At 36.0% G+C, this 21,990-nt stretch overlaps 1 protein-coding gene across 8 annotated transcripts in view; it reads right to left on the bottom strand.

Moving 5' to 3' along the window:
* Positions 1-18,259: 18,259 nt before the first annotated feature.
* PDS5B (PDS5 cohesin associated factor B) overlaps positions 18,260-21,990 on the bottom strand; it is a 202,131-nt gene continuing 198,400 nt past the window's right edge. For all 8 annotated transcript variants that reach the window (XM_047863753.1, XM_047863743.1, XM_047863783.1 and 5 more), the window contains one exon: positions 18,260-21,304. In XM_047863753.1, the coding sequence (XP_047719709.1) occupies positions 21,269-21,304 (36 nt within the window). In that variant the 3' untranslated portion in view covers positions 18,260-21,268. The remainder of the gene's footprint in view (positions 21,305-21,990) is intronic.

Raw genomic sequence — 21,990 nt, 5'->3', positions numbered from 1 at the left:
GAACCCCAAAATATATATATTTTTTGTGGAGAAAAGATGTTCAAGTTTAATCTAGGCCTTAAAAACAAACAAAAACTCTCCTCTTGGCTTATCACCCAAATGTCCCCAAATCAGTCTCCACTGTCACCATTTCCCAACTTCCCATCCACTCAACCCAGTCTGGCTTCAGCCCCCCTCCCCTCCACCCCCACAGTGCCCTGACACTGCCCTATGAAAAGGCACTTGTGACATTCCAGGTTACCAAACCCAAAAACAGTAACCCAGTGTCTCTGTGTCTCTGATTCTGCCTTGTGTCAGTTAATGCAGAGAACCCTGCTTCTTCACAGTCTGCCCAAACCAGCCCAATCTCACCAATGAATTGTAAATTTTAGTGTAAATCAGGTGAGATCATACAGTAAACATAATTTTATTTGATAAATTTCTCCTTCACACACTTTCTCAGTTTCATTCTCTCTACACTCACCAAGGATAGCTTGGGGCCAACTGACTCCCAGTCTGGAGGCTCAGTGTTCTCCAAACCTGGGTGAATATCTCACAAGAGGGATTTCTCACCCCACACTTTTACCATGGGAGAAAATGCCACATCTTGGTTTCTTGCAGCACCTTCCACCAGATGTTTGTCACTATTATCTGTTGAATCACCATGGGCTCCTGAGGGAGAGGGGCTCTAATTTGTGAACAGGGTGAATGTAGGTCCCCAGTGTCAGCTCAGGCTCCCCTGCAAGGGAATCTGGGAGCAGACCCATTCCCCTAAAGGTCAGCTATGAATTCCACACAGCTCATAACTCGCTGGAGAATTCAAGAATCCAATCCCATATTTAGAAAAGAATATTTATTCTCTAATTATTGTCTAGCCTAGTTCTTTAGTAATAATAGACATCACTCAGTTAATGGCCTCTCCACCTCTCCAGCGTTTGGGTCAGGTTCATTTCAGCAAATCATGGTGGGTCTACCTTCAGTACATATCCATACAGTTCTCACTACATCCGTAACTACCATCCCCATCCATCATGGCCTTTCCAGTCATATATCACCCAGATTAATGCAACAGTCTCCTTCACTGTTCTTACCGTCTCAGCCCTCCTCTCTGTCCTCATCACATTAGCCAGAGGATCCTTTTAAAATGGAAGTCAGGAGCACCTAGCTGGCTCAGTTGGAGCATGAGACTCTTGATTTCAGGGTCGTGAGACGTAAGAGATTACGTAAATGAATCTTTAAAATGGAAGTCAGAGTATAAGACTTCTCTGTTTAAAACCTCAAATGGCTTCCCATCACACTTGAGTGAAAGACACAGTCCTTACGTTAGCCTGCAAGGCCCTATATCTGTGTTCCCTACACTTCTGACTTCACCTAGCATGGCTCTCCCTTCTTTACCCCATTCTAGCCACACCAGCCATCTTAGAAAATGGTAATAGTGAAGTTTTCGAGCACTTACCATGTGTTAGGTTCTTCTGTACATTCATCTAATCCATAGAAACGGAGAACCTGAGGTTATACAACCTGCTCAAGTTGCACATCTGATGTGCAGCAGACATAACCCCATCAGGCTGTGGCTGTGAAGTTCACATTCTCAACCATAGGGTAGAGATAAATTGCCTTTGGCAATGGTATTATTACAGTTACTTTCTAGCTACTCACCTATTTTTCCCCCTGGATCTGAAAATATATATACATATAAAAAGAAAAACTCCAATTAAATATTTCTTTGGTTTTAATTTTTAATTTTAGAATTTGAGATTGTTTCTGGCATGATAGCCAATTTCTGTAAATGACCCAGGGTTGCTTGAAAAGGTATATTCTGGGGTACCTGGGTGGCTCAGTCAGTTGAGCATACAACTTGATTTCGGCTCAGGTCATCATCCCAGTGTCATGGGATCAAGCCCTGCGTCAGGTTCCATGCTAAGTGTGGAGCCTGCCTAAGATTCTCTCTCTCTCTCTCTCTCTCTCTCTCTCTCTCTCTCTCTCTCTCTCGGGGTGCCTGGGTGGCTCAGTCAGTTAAGCATCCAACTTTGGCTCAGGTCATGATCTCACAGTTCATGGGTTCGAGCCCCGCGTCAGGCTGTTTCAGATTCTGTGTCTCCCTCTCTCTCTGCCCATCCCCTGTTCACGCTGTCTCAAGAATAAATAAACATTAAAAAAAAACACAAAAACCTCTCTCTCCCCCACTGCTCCTGTCCCCTGCTTGCACTCTCTAAAAAAAATTTTACGTATATTCTATTTCAAGGACCGAGGATTTAACATGTATCTATTAGATCTATCTTGTTTTGATCCCTGATATACTTTTATCTGTAAGTATTTGCAGGCTAAGCTTTCATCTCCTCAATCTCATCACTTCTTTGGGCTCTTTTCCTGAGTTCTCCCGTATCATTGAGAGTATGGAGAATGTCTGGTATCTGCTTTCCTGGAATATTCTTTGGACATAGATTCTTCATTCTGTCCCTTTGGGAAGGGGGGGGGGTATTTTATTCTGTCCCTTTGGGAAGGAGGGGGGTGTGTGGGGAGGTAGGAAGGGTCTGGTTGGGTTGTGGTGACTATCCAATTCCTCTGCTGGTTCCTTTCTGCCCATTAGTTATCTTCTGATGATAGCAATTCTATCCAGGCCCTCTATTTACAATGTACAGGACATTGTAAGGGAAATTGGTTCTGAAACAGCTGACAGTTTTAATTTGGATTTCAGAATACATTCTCACCAAGGGGTACATGGGGGAGGGAGCACATCCACACTCCATTTTTGCGCCACCTCCTGCAGAGCAAGAGGTCAGTAGGCTCACAGTAAAGCCTTTGTCATAGATTTTCTGGAGATCCAGCTGGTGTTTCTCTGGGCTGAATTCAGTCACCAACTGCAAGAGGGTTGTGCAGCTGTGTTTCCCTCTGGCCATCTCTCACTATCAGATAAATTCTCTCTCCATCTGGAGACTGAAAGGCAGGGAAGGTAGTGATTCCATGAAATTTCTCATTTCCAGCACTTGTCAAAGGTCTAACTAAGCCCCATGACCAACTTGACACTCCTATCGGATGGTCTGTAAGTGGACTTTTCAGAATGGTGACTGTTTTGGAGAATTCTTTCTTGATGTCTGTTTTCACGATGCTCTTGGAATTTACCTTTAGTCCAAAAATATTTGACAGATATTGTTCATAATTTGTGGTATAGATTTATGGCTGTTTCTTTACCTATGAAATTTTCTATTTATGTCAATTATTTTTTTTCAACAGTTGCACTGGCATAGAAAGAATAGAGTCTCCGGGTTTTAAAAGGTAGGATAGATAAGATTCCATGAAGGTCTACATCCTAGGTATTCAGAAAAACAATGGCATTTCTACAGTGTAATCAAGTTGGGCCACTTAAAAGAGTAAGCTAAAGTTTAACATGTCATAAGCAGAAGGTAAGGCAAGAAGGGACAGGGCTTAGTCTCAGATTCAGATTTGGTTAGGATTACAGACCAACACATAATAAACAAATCAAAACAGGTTCTGTGGTGTGGAGAAACTGGAGCCCTTGTGCACTGTTGGTGGGAATGTAAAATGGCATAGCTGCTGTGCAAAACAATATGAAGGTTCGTTCCTCAAAGAATTTTAATGGAATTACCATCTGATCCAGCAATTTCACTTCTGGGTATACACCCAAGGGAATTGAAAGCAGAGTCTCAAATAGATATTTGCAACCCCCATGTTCACAGCAGCATTATTCACAATAAAGTGTGGAAGCAACCCAAGTGTCCAGTAACAGATGGACAAGAAAAATGTGGTACATACATACAGGGGAGTATCATTCAGTCTTTAAAAAAAAAAAAAAAAAAAAAGGAAATTGACACGTGTTACAACATGGATAAATCTTGAGGACATTATGCTAAGTAAAATAAGTCAGTCACAAAAACACAAATACAGCAGGATTCCACTTAATATGAGGTACTTAGAGTGTAGTCAAATCATAGAGGCAAAGCAGAATGGTAGTTCCCAGGGCTGGAAGGAAGGGGAATGGGGAATTACTGCATAATGGGTATAGTTTCACTTCCGCAAGAAGAATTATGATGGTCGTGCATCATGAATATATTTAATACCACTAAACTGTGCACTTAAAAATGGTTAAGATGGCAAATTTTGTGATGTGTTTTTTATCACAATAAAAAAAAAAACTAGAAAAAACATAACAGGATTAGTGGGCAAGATGAACTATGATTTGGGCAATTAATAGAGGTCAGGGATTTAAGAAGCCACCAAAGGTGGTTACTATAAAAGGATGGAAAGTTTGCCCTAAAACAGTTCATATATAACACATACACCTTAATACACACACACACACACACACACACACACACACACACGTTAACTCTCAGTTCCCCATGTATCTTGCTTTTTCAGTTACACATATTTTAAGAACCAACTACTACTGTCTTGTCTAATAGTGGGTAGTTATCCTGATAACTGAATTCTTGACAACTAAGGGCTTTTTCATATATATATATATATATATATATATATATATATATTTTTTTTTTTTTTACACACACTGTATTTTGACTATACTTTGAGGTTTTTCAAAAAAGGCTACTTACTCCCATTTTACAGATGAGGGAATGAAACACAGACATGTAAAATGGCTTGTGTAAGATCACACATCTGTTAAACCTGCAAAGCCAGGAGCATGAGGCTCTACTAGCTATTTGTCTACACTTTCATTTATACCTGGAGTTAACACAAGGAATGAATGGATCTACATTTACACAAGTTTCACTACATGTCTTTTCCATATATATAGTAGTGTCATTCAAATGTATGTGGAGAATAAAAATTCATCGAGTGTGGCAAGTCTAAAGTTGCCATATAAATTTAGGTATAGTCAAAGTACCCTTAAAAATCCTTTACATCTCCCATGGTTTTGTATGTATAACCCAAAGTAGTGCACACTAAAATTTAAGAACCAGTGTCTTAAACCTATGAAAGATGTAGAAGGATGTATATTTAGGTGTCAAGGTATTCAAACAACTGAAAACACTGGGGAATGGAGAATCTTGCTTCCTGTAAGACTTACTTCATTTTAAGTATTTGCCTTTTACATACTTATTCAATCATATTATATCATGTGTTTTGGGGATTAAAGGAGATAGGAGAATTACATCTTTCCAAGGGAATAGGTTCTAAAATCAGTATAAGTTAAATAATTTATGATACGGCTCTACTTAACTTACAACTATATGTATAAATTTTCTTAATCAACAAAGAGTACCATTTCTACTGTGCAGAAGTCAGTAAAACTGTCTTTTGTTTTTAGAAAGAGGGCAAAATGTTGACAATTTTCACATTAACTTGCAATGCCAATTAAGGAGTAAGGAAGAAAAACCACCAGTAAAAATGACATTCAGAAAAGTAGAAAGAAAACCCTATTCTAACACTGTCCAAAAGTGATATATAGAAATCATGGAAAAGAGAACTGAGAAGATTGGATTTAATGACTCTAATAACTCTCCTATAAAATGAGTTGCTCTGAATCGGGCTGGATACTATAAGCTCTGAAGAACTGAAGTGATTACAACCTATAGAGATAAGTAATAGTAGCAAAGACATGCTAAGATAACTAGGTTTTTGTGTTTTTTAAGCAGCTCAGGAAGGCTCAAAGATGATGGATTAAGCCAAGCTTATGAAACTTTACTCCCCCAAACAAACAGGAAGAAAAATGAGTAGGAGGACAATATAAGTGCTGAAATCAAGGAATTCTATGGATCCAGACAGAAAATTGAGTATTGGCAATTACTTCATGAAATTATTTTACGAAAACAGATAAGAACATACACACTGCAGATTAATCCACAGTAAGATAAGAAAACTAAAATGTAGAAATTTTGACAAATCTAGAAATAAAAAAACAAATCTTTAGGAAGAAGCATAGCCCAACACACATGATAGAGATAAGTATTGCAAGGATAAAGTTGAGATGGGGAAGACAATTTGAAAAGCTCTAGAAATCTAAAAAGAATTACCAAAAGAGCACGGAGAAAATGGAGGAAAATAAATAATGAAGACAACTACATGCTGTTTTAAGATCAGATGTAAAACAAAATGACCCAGGGAAGTCGGAAAAAGGGGGTATCAAATAAAAAGTGTAGCAAGGTTAAGGTCAAACAGAACTCAAGCAAAGCAGTAAAGGGGGAAAACATACTTTATGCTGTTGAAATGGTACAATCCATCAAGAATATGTATCGTCATGGAACTTCTAACAACACAACTTTGAAATATATAAAATAAAAACTGATACAAAGGATAATGGACACATTCACAATATTCAGGTGGAATATTAACAGAACTCTCTTAAACCAACAGGTTTGACAGACAATAAAAACAAGATATAAAAACTGAAATAATCCAATAATCAAGCTCAATCTAAAACACACACACATATACAGAATTTGGTACCTAAAAATACTGTGTATAAACCTTCTTTTCAGACACATATAGAAATAGAAACACACACACACACACACACACACCCCAAAATCTTTCAATACAGACCACAAAGCAAGATCACACAAATGATACTCTTCGCCCACATTTGAATTAAAAATTAATCACAAAAAGATAACAAAAGTACTACCCCCCTTCAAACCTACCCAGATTTTTTTTAAGTTTTCTGAGAGAAAACCAGGTTTAAGAATCAAAACCAAAATTATAAGCTATTTAGAAATGAGTAACAAGAAAAACACTACAAAAAAACAAACACAAAACAGAAAACCCTTGGAATGTAATCAAGTAGTACTTAGAAATGTATACATTACAAAACAAAGAGACTAAAGGTACATGAACAAAGTATACAGCCCAAGAGACTAAAAGAAGAACCAATAAATTCAAGTACAGTTGAAAGAAAAAAAATGAAGATCACTGTAGAAATTACAAAGATAACAAGCAACAACAAAAAAATGCTCAATCAAAAAAACCAAAAGCTGGTTGTTAAGAAAATTTCAATGAAATCCAGGGACAGAGGAAAAACAACAGGTGCCAAATATTTTTGAGTCAAGAAAAAAATACATAGAGATGATGCAGAGATTTATGAAATAAAATAGCCTATCTAAAACTTTTACCTACAAATTCTAAAATCCAGACATGCACAATATCCAAAGAAAATATGGGTTACCAAAGCTTCACTTCAGGAAGAAGTGGGAAACTTATATTAAATAACCATAAAAGAGGCTAAAAAAGATAGTAAGAGCTTCACCTCCTAAAAAAGCTTTTAGGTCCCAACAGACTCAGGGTAAAGGAGTAAGGGTAGGCTAAGCTAGTGTTCCTATCCACCAGCAATAAACAGAAAAAGCAATAAGGAAAGATACAATTCTCATGACTCTTATCAAGGACACTGTAAAACTTACTGATAGATATAAAAGATAGATAGACACCAACCACCTGACTGTATTTATGGGTGGGAAGATTCAATATCATAGAGATGATCATCATCTCCAAAAAAATCTGAACACAATTTGGATAAAAATCTGAAGGATTTTCCCCCCAGAATTTGCCAACCTGGTTTTAAAATTCATGTGCAACGTGTGAAAAGACAACAGCCAAGACAATTTTGAAGGGTATTAATAAGGGGGATGCCTTACTACAAAACTATCAAGTGAAAATAGGAAAGCAAAATATATAAACTAATATATTTATTTCACTAGAGTGAAATATATAAACTAATGGAGCACAAAAGAGAGCCTAGAAATATTACAAACATAAAAATAAATATTAACTTTTAATATATTGTCATCGTAAAAAGGCACTTGGTATATGACAGATGTGGCATTTAAATAAAAGTAGAAAAATAAATTAATAGTGCTGAGGTGAAAGGCTATGCATTTGTAAAAAATTAGACCCCTAACTCACAGCACACACAGAGTTAATTTCAAATGGATACGAGTCTAAAAATGAAAAGCAAACAAAAGCTCTTATACATTACTGGTAGGAATATAAAGTAATACAACTATTTTGGAATGCAATTTGGCAATACCTAAAAGTAGCATTTCCATAGTCATTAAATTCAACATTTTCATTCCAAATGATTGTTTTTATGAGACAGGAAGGATGTTTGTTCACTTGGGCACTGGTTTGCAATAGTGAAGGTGCAAAATATCTGATTATCCATCAAAAGAAAAATGGTTAACAGTGCTTTACAATGGATTTTTATAATGGATTAATTGTGGTATATTCAAACAATAGAATGCCTTACAAAAGCAATTAAGAGGAATTAACTACAGGATTTAATCAAATCTTAGATGCCATCAATTATAAGGCACACCATTATTTTGTCATTAAGAAAGAAATGCTGCCAATTTTAAGACATTACTGATTTAAGAAGCATACAATTTCAGAGATGTTATATTGTGGAAAAATGGAGAGATCAGTAGGTATCAACAGAGCTACATCTCCAAGACTCGGTACTGGGTGAAAAACAGGTCAAAATTATGGACAGGATAGGCTTTCTTCCATGTTTAAAAACACATAAAATAGTCCCATGTATTTTTTTTCATATACATGTGTAAAATGATGAAAACATTCATGGGAAAAATACACATTAATATCAGGATAGTTATCTCTTAGTAAAAAACGAAGAGGAAAGAGGTTCTAAGCTTTAGTCACACCTTTTGATATCTTACTTCTCATTAAAAACAAAAGAAGGATGCAGCTTTTGCATCGCACATATACTAAAAGGCAGCATATCCTCCCCATGAAGGGACAAACATAAATTCAATCATTCCCCAGCATCTGTGGCACAGTTATGGAATGTTTATTCTTAAAACACAAGGAAGAAACATTGCAACACTGACTGGTAAACATTCCTGAGAGATTTTGCTGCCCCCTCACAGGGAGAGGAGAAAAAGAACGTGTGTATGTACTGGGGGAGGAGAGAGGATTAGAACTGAAAAAAATACGGTAAAGTGTTAACACCTTTTAAACTTGGAGAATGAGATCATGATGGTCGACTGTATTGTTTCCTGGATCTCTGAAATATTAACTTGGAAATTTTTAAAAATGACGTTTAAAAAGGCACCATGTACAATTTAAATGTCAGCTCTGTCAAGATTTTGGGAAGTAAATAACTCCTACATTATATAAACTGTTTCATAGAAAAATATAGTCAGCTTTCGGGGCACCTGGGTGGCTCAGTCAGTTAAGTGTCCAACTTTGGCTCAGGTCGTGATCTTGCGGTCTGTGAGTTTGAGCCCCGCGTCGGGCTCTGTGCTGACAGCTCAGAGCCTGGAGCCTGTTTCAGATTCTGTGTCTCCCTCTCTCTGACTCTCCCCCGTTCATGCTCTCTCTCTGTCTCAAAAATAAATGTTAAAAAAAAATCTTTTTTAAAAAGAAAAATATAGTCAGCTTTTCAACTAATTCTAGAAGGTCAGCAAAACCCCTTATACCAATACTCAAAAAAGTTTCAACACAACAAAGAAGATTATAAACTAACCTTATTACTCAACATGGAAATAAGGATATTAAGAAAAATGTTAGCACACTGAATCTATCATGACCAAGCCGAGCTGGGTTAATCCTACCAAAGCAAGGATGACTGTATATATAATTCATTACATTAATAATTAATTAAAAAACCCCATAAACTGTTATGCAAACATGGAATTCAACACACACTGCAAATTTTATTTTTTAATATCCCTGATTAAACAGAAATAGAAACTTTCTTAAACTGGAAAAAGGCAAGAGGCTTTCTATTTAACAATGCTCTAAAGGTGTCAACCAACACAATTAGACCAGAAAAACATGACATACATGTATCAGAACAATTTGGAGTAATACTGGCAGAACTATTTGGAGAGAGTGTTATCTATCTAATAAATCCAAGAGAATTAACTGGAAAACTGTTACAGCCAATAGAGAAGTTCAGTAAAGTGACTGAAAACATTAACTCAGCAGGCATAAACAATTAAAAAATAAAGGAATGATAACAATAACAATGTTTGCAATGAACTAAAATCCATAAAATATATATATAAAGATGCAAAGCCTATTCTTATGGAGAAAATAACAAAACTGCTTGAAGGGAAGGCCTTTTAAAAAAATCTCTCAGTGAGCAGACTCAGTATTATTGTAAAGATGTTGGTATTTTGAATAAGAAAACAACAAGAATAGCCAGGAATAGTAAGACGTGTTAAAATTAAAACTTAGGGAAATTTTTCAGACCAAATATAAAAACATATAGGTATAGTAATTACACTAGATGTTGGTTATAGGCATAGACAGAAATCAATCAAATATGACTAAAAACAGATTCAGGTGGATAGAGATTTAGTTCATGTTACCTGTGGCATTTCAAACTAGTAGAGGTAAGAGAAACTATACAATAAACTGTGTTAAGAGAAGTAACTACACTCAAGAGAAAATTAAGTTATACCACATTCATATGCAAGATACAAAAATAGTCCCCAGGTGGGTTAAATAACGTAAACAACAAAAACAAACAACCTGTAAGTATTAGAAGAAAACAGGAAATTATCACAATCTTGTAGTAAGCACAAATCCCAGAAGACATAATGAAAAATACCAACAGATTTGTGCTCGCAAAAAGGAAAAACCTCTGTATCATGTGACAGAAAATACCATTTTAAAACGCTTAAAGATAGGTGACTCACTAGAAGGTATCTTCCATATATTTAATAAGCAAGAGACTAATGCGAAAATATGTAAAGACAGATGGTAAGCCCACTTCCAGCACACGTAGCAGTCCTCCCATATCCACAGGGGGGTACATTCTAAGACCCCAGTGGATGCCTGAAACCATGGATAGGACCGAACCCTAGAAAATACATTATGTATTTTCCCTATACATACATACTTATGATAAAGCTTAATTTATAAATTAGGCACAAAAGAGATTAACAATACCGATAAAACAGAACAATTATAATATATGGTGATAAAAACTATGTGAATGTAGTTTCTCAAAATACCTTATTGTACTGCATTCACTCTTCTGGTTAGGATGATGTGAGATAACAAAATGCTTCTGTGAGGAGAATGAAGTGAATGACGCAGACACTGTGACAGCACTAGGCTTCTATTGACCGTGTGACAATCCCTCAGGAGGAGGATTACCTGCTTCTGGACTGCAGGTGACCATAGACAGATGAAACCGCAGAAAGCAAAACAGGTAAGGGGGGGGGGGGGGGACTACTGTATGCTAGCCCCAAATAGCAGTACCTTTTTGTAAGGAAATGTAACACAGTGTGGCTATAATCCATAACCCATCTGTACCTCCTCCCTTTTTACCCAGAGATAACAATGATAATAAAAAAAAAAAGTAGAAAAATGGGCAAAGAACATCAACAAGTAATTCATAGGACAGAAATAACTGAAATGAAAACATATGCCACAGTGCAGTTTTGTTTGTAATCAGAGAAATGAAAACAAAACAATTTTGTAACCACTGGAATGAGAAAAAATTTTAAAGCATTATTGGGTACACTTTTCAGAAAGCAATTGGGCAGAATTTATCATTTAAAGGAGCACCACAGGGGCGCCCAGGTGGCTCAGTCAGTTAAGCATCCAACTCTGCATCTCGGCTCAGGTCAGGTCATGATCTCACGGTTCGTGAGTTTAAGCCCCGCGTTGGGCTCTGTGCTGTCAGCGCAGAGCCTGCTTCAGATCCCCCGTCTCCCTCTCTCTCTGTCCCTCCACCACTTGCTTGCTGTCTCAAAACTAATAAACTTTTAAAAAAAAATTAAAGGAACACAACACTTCTCTGCATAGGAATCTATTTCTTACAAGAAACCTGGCCCCGTGCCACAAAGACGTATACAGAGATGACCATTTACTGAATTATTTGTAATAGGGAAAAGTGTAAATAACCCAAATGCCCAAAACAACAGTAATTAAATAAATCATGGCATACCCATACAATGGGTATTATGCAGTTGTTCAAAGGGTGAGATAAACCTGTATGTGTTGATAGCCTTATAAGAACATTAAGTAGAGAAAAAGTTGTAAAAAGGTACAGTATGATCCCACTTACATAAAAACAAAAGATAATAGGTACATATAAGTGAGAAAGTGTGACAGACTGAAATCCTGATCTAGTAAACTAAAAAGTGATTTTCATATTTTGTGCTGAATGTCCTGTTGTTTCTACCTCCTTTTGATGGGAAAGTATTTTGGAAGTCCCTGTGTGAATTGGTTTTTTTAATGAGTACAGGGGTTTGTTTTAAACGTTTATTTATTTTGAGAGAGAGAGCACACGTGAGTGGGAGAGGAGCAGAGAGAGGACAGAATCCTAAGCAGGCTCTGCACTGTCAGCACAGAGCCTGAAGTGGGGCTTGATCCCACAAGCCATGAGTTCATGACCTGAGCCAAAATCAGAAGTCAGATGCTTAACGAACTGAGCCACCCAGTGGCACCCCCTATGTGAATTTTTAAATCAAAACAAAAATATTTAACTTAATGTTGAATGTTGTCTGCCTATCTGAACAATGGAACTCTAGAACTCATTCTAACAATTTCTAGTTATGAATGGCTTCAGTGTTGAAGACAATTGCTTCATCAGGGCAAACTACTAATGTATTCTATAGTTAACTTACCGGACCCTCTATTTATAGTCCCTTAACTGTATTACACACTCTTTTAAAGCTGTGATGTTAAAAGTCTTAATATGTTTTATATGCTTCATTCTCTTGCTCGAAAGTCATCAGTAGCTTCCTTAGCTGGCTTTCGAATTCAAAGCCCTACAAAATGTTCTCTCAAACTGCTTGTGCAAAGAAAACATCTCCCCACTACCCAAGCACAACTCAGAAAGTTCTCCACCTCAGCCAAATGGGTCTCTCAGTCCCTAATTGAACAGGTCTGGTAGGCACCCAACTCATAAACATTCACACGTCATTTATAACATGTTCACAGTTAACAGTATTATCATCTCTCCAGGAATTTTTCCCCCAAGATTTTTATACAAAACTACAAGCACCCAAGGGCCATAATGCAGAAGATTATATAGTGAACCCAGTTAAACTCATTAGCTCAAGAATGTAGATTATGAACAATAAATGAAATTGACATTTTTATCCATCACTTTCTAAGATCTCGGTGTGAAGCATTTTATATGCTTTCAATAAACAGAAAGCTGTTTTAAGTAAGTAGTTTGAATTCTGGTCCAAACCCATCATAGTGTAAGTATTAAGACCATCAACTCTGAATAGCTCTACTCTGGGAACTTTGGGCAAGTCTGGGGTTTATTTGTAAAATGTTGATTATACACATTTCTTCTAATGGGAGATAATATAGGCAAACGGGTAGCAGACTATCCAGCAAAATGTGGCCAATATTACATTCGTCCTCTTGACTAGGAAATCCCAACACAACTGAGGAATTACATTATCATTACTTTAAAATTTATTAGTATTTAGTCAACGTTGATTTGATAATTAATATTTGATGTAGTACAGAAAGGGTGGCTTTGGAGTTAAACAGATGTGATCGAATCTTCGGTCACCACTTTAGAGAGGAGAAATCTTGGGTAAACCACAATTTCTGATCCTCAGTTCCCTCATCTGTTAAAGGGCATACCATCAACCAACACACAGAGCTGCAGTGAGGACTGTGTGGGATAATTTATGGAAAGCTTTTAATAAGGTATCTGACACAATAAATTATCAAGTTCCTTGATCTTAAACAAACTTTCTAATTTATGTAAATTTTACTAATGCAAAGTTAATTTATTCAACAAACTTTTTTTAAGTGCTTACTTTGTGTACCAGGCAATGTGCTGAGCGCTAGAGATAAACTAGCAAACAAAAATATATGTCATCTCTGTCTCCATGTAGTGGAGCATTCTGGGGCACTGGGACAGGCATTAATCAAATAATCCAGATGCCAACTGTGCGAAGTGCTACAGAGAGGTAAGCTAAGGGGGCACATGATAGAGGGTTTTGCTCTGCTCACAGAACTCGAGAAGGCTGCCTTAGGGAAAATTCTCACTTGGGAGTGTGAGTAGGAAGCTAGATGCAGCAGCAGAAGGAAAAGTGCTCCAGGAAGACAACAGAATATGCTTTATCTTTTCAAAGTCTACATAGCTGGGGGCGCCTGGGTGGCGCAGTCGGTTAAGTGTCCGACTTCAGCCAGGTCACGATCTCGTGGTCCGTGAGTTCGAGCCCCGCATCGGGCTCTGGGCTGATGGCTCAGAGCCTGGAGCCTGTTTCCGATTCTGTGTCTCCCTCTCTCTCTGCCCCTCCCCCGTTCATGCTCGGTCTCTCTCTGTCCCCAAAATAAATAAACGTTGAAAAAAAAAAAAAAAGTTTTCAAAGTCTACATAGCTTTATACACACCCTAATATCTTGCACCTCTGGCAACTAAGTGCAAGGGACTGAGAGAATGGTGTAGCTGGCATAGGCTACAAAGACTGGCTAGAGAGCAGCGACCAAGGATGCAGAGCTTTGTGGGGCACATCATCCTAAAGGCAATGGTAAATGGTTAAAGGGTTGGAGAGTTTCTATTGTTTACCATTGTTACTGTTGCCACTGGGGTAGATGGGATCACTCAATTTCAACAGTCTGGCTACACGGCGAAAATGAATTTGAGATGACGCAAGAATAAGTGTGAGCGTATCAGTCTGGAGGCGAAGAAATGGTAAGAACTTAAGACAGACTGCATCGGTGTAAAAAGAAAAATTCCAGGGATAATCAGGAGATAAATTCAACCGGATTAGATGACAGGGTTAGAGAGAGGGAAAGCCAGAGGCAATTTTTAGATTTCTGATTTGTATTACTAGTTGAATGCTAGTTCTATTTTCAGATATATGAAGATGCCCAGATTTGGGAAGGGAAGGTTAGGTGCTCAGTTCTTTGGACATGTTGAGTTGAAAGTACAGTTGACCTTTGAATGACACAGGTTTCAACTGTGCAGGTCCACTTATACATGGGTTTTTTTCCCTATACACTCAGTACTATAAATGCATTTTCTCTTGATTTTCTTAATATTTTTTCATACTTACTTTATAGTAAGAATATAGTATATAATATACGTAACATATAAAATATGTGTTAATCGACTGTTATCAGTAAGGCTTTCAGTCAACAATAAGGCTATCAGTAGTTAAATTCGGGGGGGGGGGGGGCGCTCAAGAGTTATACACAAGTTTTCAACTTTCTCCGGGGAAGGGAGGGTGCCAGCACCCCTAACCTTGCATTGTTGATGGGTCAACTATGTTTTTTTAATTAACAACAAAGAAAAAGCCCAGATTGTGCCACTCTATTACTCAAAGTCCCACAATGGACTCCCTTCAAACTGTAAACACAACTCCTGAGAGACATACAGTTATGATCCGACTCTTCACTATCTTCTGACTTTCCCTCCTACCCTTATATCCATGGTCACTTTCACTCCAGAAACATTGGCCTTCTTGAAATCCCTGATATACTAAAAGTCCATTCTTCCCTAAGGACTTCTGTGCTTATTCTTCCTTCAGCCTGTAATATTTTTTTTCCTAGGTATTCACAGGGCTTATCTCTCACTTAACAGAAGTCCATGCTCAGATGTCATCTTTTCAAAGAAGTTCCTTTGACTATCCTATGTAAAACAGCGTTCCTACTTCTCAGCTGGGCTGGAAAGGCTGCATGAAACCTGTAGTCTTGCTGTGCTAAAGGTAAAGGCCTGTCACATAAGTCTAACCCTCAAGACTTTTGAAAAAAGTGGACTAGTCTAATTAAAGCTGTACCCCAAGACCAACTCCACAGATTGAAGTGATCAATCCCTACAATCCTAGCAGAAAGTAAGGTAAATCTTCTCCTGGGGCAGAGACGGGGGGTGGAAATCAAATCAACTTCAATCCTTCAGTTCTTTTATACACATTGTCCTGCATAAAAGCCCTAGATAGAGGGAGAAAGAAATATGATCAGGGAAAATGTGACTAATAATTAAGAAAGAAAAATTAGGTAACAGACTAAGATCCACAGATGATTCAGATATTGTAGTCACATAATTCAAATCTCTGCCAGCAATTTTAAAAAGAAAAAAACACTTTCAGAAATTAAATCCATAAAATATAATTAATTGTTCTAAAACTAAAAAATACAGTTTTTGAAATTAACTAATTAGGTGGGTTAAATGGGAGACTGCACAAGGCAGAAGAGATTGGTAAATCTGAAGATGCGCCAATAGAAAATATCCGAACTGAAGCACAAAGAGAAAACAAGAATAGAAGGAATACCGAAGGAAATACAGAGCACACAAGACACAAACAGTACAACATATTTATAACTGGAGTGTCAGAAAGAGAAGCAGTAAGAATAGAACATGTGAAGGGATAATGACCAAGGATTTTTCACAACTCATAGACTACATCAACCTGCAGATTCCATAGCTCAGTAAACCCTAAGCAAAATTAAAAAAACGAAAACCGTAAGTAGGTGCACCATAGCCAAACTGCTGAGAACAGAGATAAAGAGGAAATTCTAAGAGCCAGGAAAAAAAGACACATGACCTACAAGTAATGAAAAGGTTTTCAGCTGCCTTTGCAACAGAAAATATGAAAACTAGAGGAAAATGGAATGCGACGTTTTAAACTGCCAAATAAATAAAACTGCTAATCTAGAATTCTGTATCCAAAGAAAACACTCTTCAGAAATGAAGGTCTGATAAAGACCTTTCAAACAAATGCTGACTGAATTAACTGCCACAAAACCCGCACTGTAGGCAATATTAAAAAGAAGCTTCTCAGGCTGAAGGAAAAGGAATTAAGACGGAAGCACAAAACTAGATTGAAAAAAAAAAAAGGTAGCAAAGAGGGGAGAAAATGTATACGTAAACAAGAACACCGACTACCTAAAGTAATGATACGTTGGCATTCATAACTACAAAACATAAAAACCATACCACAAAGGGGAGGGAAGCAGCAAATGGAGTTGAACCATTTTAAAGTTCTTTAACTGTCCAGAAGGTAGTAAAAGCATTAATAAAACACAGACTATAATAAGCCAAACATAGATAATGTAATCTGTAGGGTAACCACAGAAGAATAATATAATCAGGTATAACGAAAAAGCCAACGGAAGGCACGGAAGCGCATTAAGTACAGTTGACCTTTGAACAACATGAGTTTGAACTGGATTGTTTTTTGATACATTACAATACTGTGCAAGTGTTTTCTCTTCCTTATGATTTTAATAATAATTTCCTTTCTCTAGCTTACTTTATTGTAAGAATACAGTATATAATACATACAACATACAAAATATGTGTTAATCAACTGTGTTACTGGTAAGGCTTTTTGATCAGCATTAGGCTATCAGTAGTTAAGTTTTGGGGGACTCAAAAGTTTTATGTGGATGTTCAACCATGGGGGGATTGGCATTCCTAATCCCCACTTGCTCAAAGGTCAACAGTACTTTACTGAGCCAAAAGAAGGTAGGAAAAGGAGCAAATAAATAAGGAAAAGATTGGCAAAAAAGACAGGAAGCTGATAAACTTAAAGCCTACTATGCATCGGTAGTTATACCAAAAGTAAATAGTCTAAACACTCTAAAGGACAAAGATCCTATAACTGAATAAAAGAACAAGGCCAAAGAATTAAAATGTTTACACAACACACACTTTAAACTTAAAGATATATATAAATAGGGTGAAAATAAAAGGACAGAAAAAGCTTTGTCACGCAAACAAAACCGGAATGGCTATACTCAGACGAGACAAAGTAGGCATGGAGTATTTGTACACATATCGAGTGACATTTGACAATTCTAAAAGTATAACTTCATCATAAAGGCATAATAAACCTACATTTTATGTACTGAATAACATAGCTCCAAATATAAAATAGCTTCACCTCCAATCATTTCTATTGTCCATCTGGTTTTTCCTTTTCTATTCACCACACTTTTCATAATCTGACATTATATATTTAAGTATTGTTTCCTTATCTCCCTTCCCCTCCCCCCGCCGGGGAGAATCACACTAACCTAACACATAGTAAGCATTCAATAAGTATTTGCTGAACAAATGCATAAAACTGCCACTAGCAACTCACATTCTCAGTGCTTACTTTTAAAGTTTATATGATACATTTATTTTCTTCAGTTATGCAATCCTTTAACTTAAATAGTACTTAGTAATCTCTGTTAGCCAAAATTTTAAATGAGAAGTTTAAACAAAAAGCTTGAAAAAATGTTACTGGGAAACAGATTTCCTTTCCATGCAACAAAAGTCTCCAAAATAAAAAATCATCAAAATGTGCCTTTCTTCATTTAGTAAACACATGTAAGTATATATACTGATTAACATAAATAAAATAATACAATTACATATTAACTTTCATGTTTATTCAACTTCACAGAAAATCCAAAAAACGTGTCTGATATTGGTTATCTATCTAAATACCAATTGTTCGTGACGGTGACATAATACTATGTGGTAGGGGAGATATGCCCAGGTTAAACAAATTCTTAAATTCCTGACATTCTTCACATGGGCAAAAGGAGATCTTAAAAATCAAACTTACAAGCTGTAAGAAGATACAGAAAGTAATTTAACCTTTAATACCTGGAACAAGTTTTACAGCCACATTTGTAATTTACATATACAGTGGAGATCACTGAAAACAAAAGCTTCCTGTTGCACTGCAGCAAGAAATCATATTATAATGTAGATTAAATGAACTTGCTACAGAGTGCAGCAAGATAACCTCACCAAAAAATCGTAAGATTTTCATAATGGAAGTTGTTACAGTGAGTTAAATATTTTCTCAATTTTATACAGTACATATTTTCAAAATGAACATTACGACTGAAGAGTTTGCTAACTATCGTTAGCAATTAATGTTGTATACATACGTAATTTTACTTTAGTTATAGTATGTGGCTCTCCAAATGTCAGTACGTGAAATGTTAAGTTCAAACATAATAAGATAATCCCCTAAGATGAAGACTCAGGACATCAAAACTTTGATCGTTATTGCACCTATTTTTCTACAGAAAAATGGAAAATTTACATCATAATCTTCCCAAAAAGTGAACAGACAAGTTGTAAAATCACAGACTTATTGGCATTAAACAAAATCTACAATGAACATTTTTTGTGAACTGATGTACAGAATTAGTTGTGCAATGAAATTTGGTTAACTATGATCATGCAAATAAAAATCTTCCACAATCATTTTTTCATTATGTTTTATAAAATGGTCTTAAAGATATACTTCCATAAACATTTCCGGTGCAATTTAGTCAACGACAAAAATACAAAGCTATCCCTTATTCTTTATTTTATAGATTTAAAAACATGCCTTTGTACTGCTAAGATACAAATAGCGTGTTTGGGAGAACTGAGTTCATGAAACGGTTAAAAACCAATGTATCTTGGTCCGACATTAGCTGCCTTGTATACAGCAGCCTCCCGTAATCACTGGTGTCAGTACTGTTGGAAATGAAGAATAGTTAAATATTGAGAGATTAAGACACAATTCAAAACATTTTTTAAAAAATAAAAGGCCGTTTCATAAACATGAAGAAATCTTTAAAAGAAAAATAATCACATCAATTGTGATATACACTGGAAAATAGTAAAATGTCATTTTCCAAAATAGTAGTTTCTTTATTATATCCCCCCTCTATTATAACCAATCTTGGAAATATACCTTCAACATAATGGTGTATTATATGAAAATGCTCCATTATTCAATGTGATACATTTAATAAGTTAGGATATGATTTTTTTTTCTGATGTTAACTGTGAAAAAAACAAAAGAACAGCACCTGAAATACTAAAATGAATTTAGGCAAGCATTAAGTAGTAACTTTTATGTTTTGGTTCAAAATACAGTTTATAAAACTGTATAAAGGATACTGATTTAAGTAATTTGTTTCTATATTTTGCAGATTACAATGAAGAAAAGAAAAGATCTGCTCTAAAACCAAATAAATTTCCACTTCTCCCAATCTAGACAAAGTGGAATTTCATTCAAAATTTTTAAGATTGTGATACCTACAGTAGGTCATATAGTTGGATATACCATTCCCACCCTGCCCCCCCCCCCCAAAACAACTTTTTTGGCTCCAAAATAAAGTACAATAATAAACTCTTGATGAAAAACTATGTTATGGGGCAATCTATCATATACTATGGCTAAATATGATTTTACAGAAAAGAGCACATCCCATTTTCAGCACTTTTTTCATAAACATGCAACTCACTATAAAATACAAAACACTTGCTTTCAAGAACAGCTTTATAAAGACACACTGCATCAATAAAATTTTTTTCTTTCTGATTAACTTTACACTGTTATGGAGAACTGGAACTTTCTATGTGTATATATCGGATTTAATATTATAGTGTAATAATCTGTATTTCTGAACATAATGTTCAAGAGGAAATATCTATACACAATAACATTCTAGACTATTAAAAACTAATTCAAATTACAGAATTTTATTGATACAGTAGATTAATAAAAACTGAAAAGGGATGATGATAAAATGGGATAAAGAATTCAGTACATTATTTTATAACACACTCTTTAAAATTAAAATATTTTAAATCTCTCTTTTCTTAAAATTTTCATTGCCATGAAAGGCCAGAAAATTCTGAGACCAATACTGAGGTGTAAAATAATCAAACTTCGGGACTATTTCACAATCTGCGTGGTGTCCTCCCGCTGGAGGCATCATGCAGGTGTAATGGCAGACCATTTAGCACCTCTGAAGATTAAGGGTGCCTAGGAGTAAACACTAGGTAAGATACACAAGGGAAAGAGACCATTTACCTCTCCAACAAACAATGACATCAAGAAAATGACACCATTTGTTGAAAAAATTTTTTTCACAGTAAAATTGCAGAGAATACAAATACAAACACTGACAGATCACTGCTTAAGATCTATCCTAACAAACTCTTTCCAAATCAATAGATCCAATAAACAGTTGGGACTGTCAGTTTAAAGCCGCAGATAAAAGCTATACAAGCACTTTAGAAGTCAGAAACATTAAAAAAAAAACAAAAAACAAAAAAAAGAAAAAGAAAAAGAAAAGAAAAAAGTAAAAGAAAAAAACATATTTACAAGTTTCTTCTTTAGTTTATGTCTACATAGCCATCGCACATCACACTTTCACAGGACTCCAGAGTCAATGTTATCACCACGCGTATGGCTAAAGCGCTGTGACCACAAATACATGAGGTCATCAAAGTAAGGTCCAACTGTCCACTCTCCAGCAGTCCCGCTTTGTGCATCAAAGGCTTTACTTAGCCTCAAGCTTGACCAAAAAAAATGCTTCTTTTCAAAGCTTTCACACAGAAAGTTACTAATTACATTTGTTCATCGCCTTTCTCTTTTAGAACTTCGCCGCCGTACCTTAAAAGAAAAATTACCAGATGCTTAATTAAGATACCAAACTTGGCAGTAATTAATATTATTTTTTTAACAAATCACTATTCTTAGTTGTTCCTGATTTTCTTTGCTTTTCTTCACTTCAAACCTTTCTCCTATTTTAAAACTTTCTGCCTCAGCATCACATATTTAGACCTTATGTAATATTTGAATGCCCATAAATAGCCTTTCCCATAATAGCAAGAGAAAAAACTATTTTACTTTACTATTTAATAATTTTAAAGAGAAATGAACAGAAAGCAATGTCGACAGCAAGAAAAACAATTGCGACTATCTTTTCACTTACGTTTCCGTGGTAAAAGAAAACATTTTAAACTTAGGCTTACAGTTGTCTTTCTGGGAAAACAGTTACTGAATGTAGAGCCTAACAATTATCAAATACATAGGAATATATGGAATTCAGACATATTACCATTTACTGGCAAGTACTAATGAAAGTGTAAAACTTCAGTTCTAAAAAGATCAGTATTAAGATGAATATAAACAGAACAGGATTTTAATTCAATTAATTTATGTTTTTTGGGGTTTTTTTTTTTGATGAAGACATTAATCACTATGGACTCTTGTCTTATTTTTACATCCAAAACAAACAAACAAACAAACAAAGCTGTAAGAAACAAGCCCAACAAGTTTGAGACCACAGTTCAGAT

The sequence above is a fragment of the Prionailurus viverrinus genome, chromosome A1 (genome assembly GCF_022837055.1).
Source record: "Prionailurus viverrinus isolate Anna chromosome A1, UM_Priviv_1.0, whole genome shotgun sequence".
Taxonomy (NCBI): Eukaryota; Metazoa; Chordata; class Mammalia; order Carnivora; family Felidae; genus Prionailurus; species Prionailurus viverrinus.
This window is presented reverse-complemented; position numbering and strand designations above follow the sequence as displayed.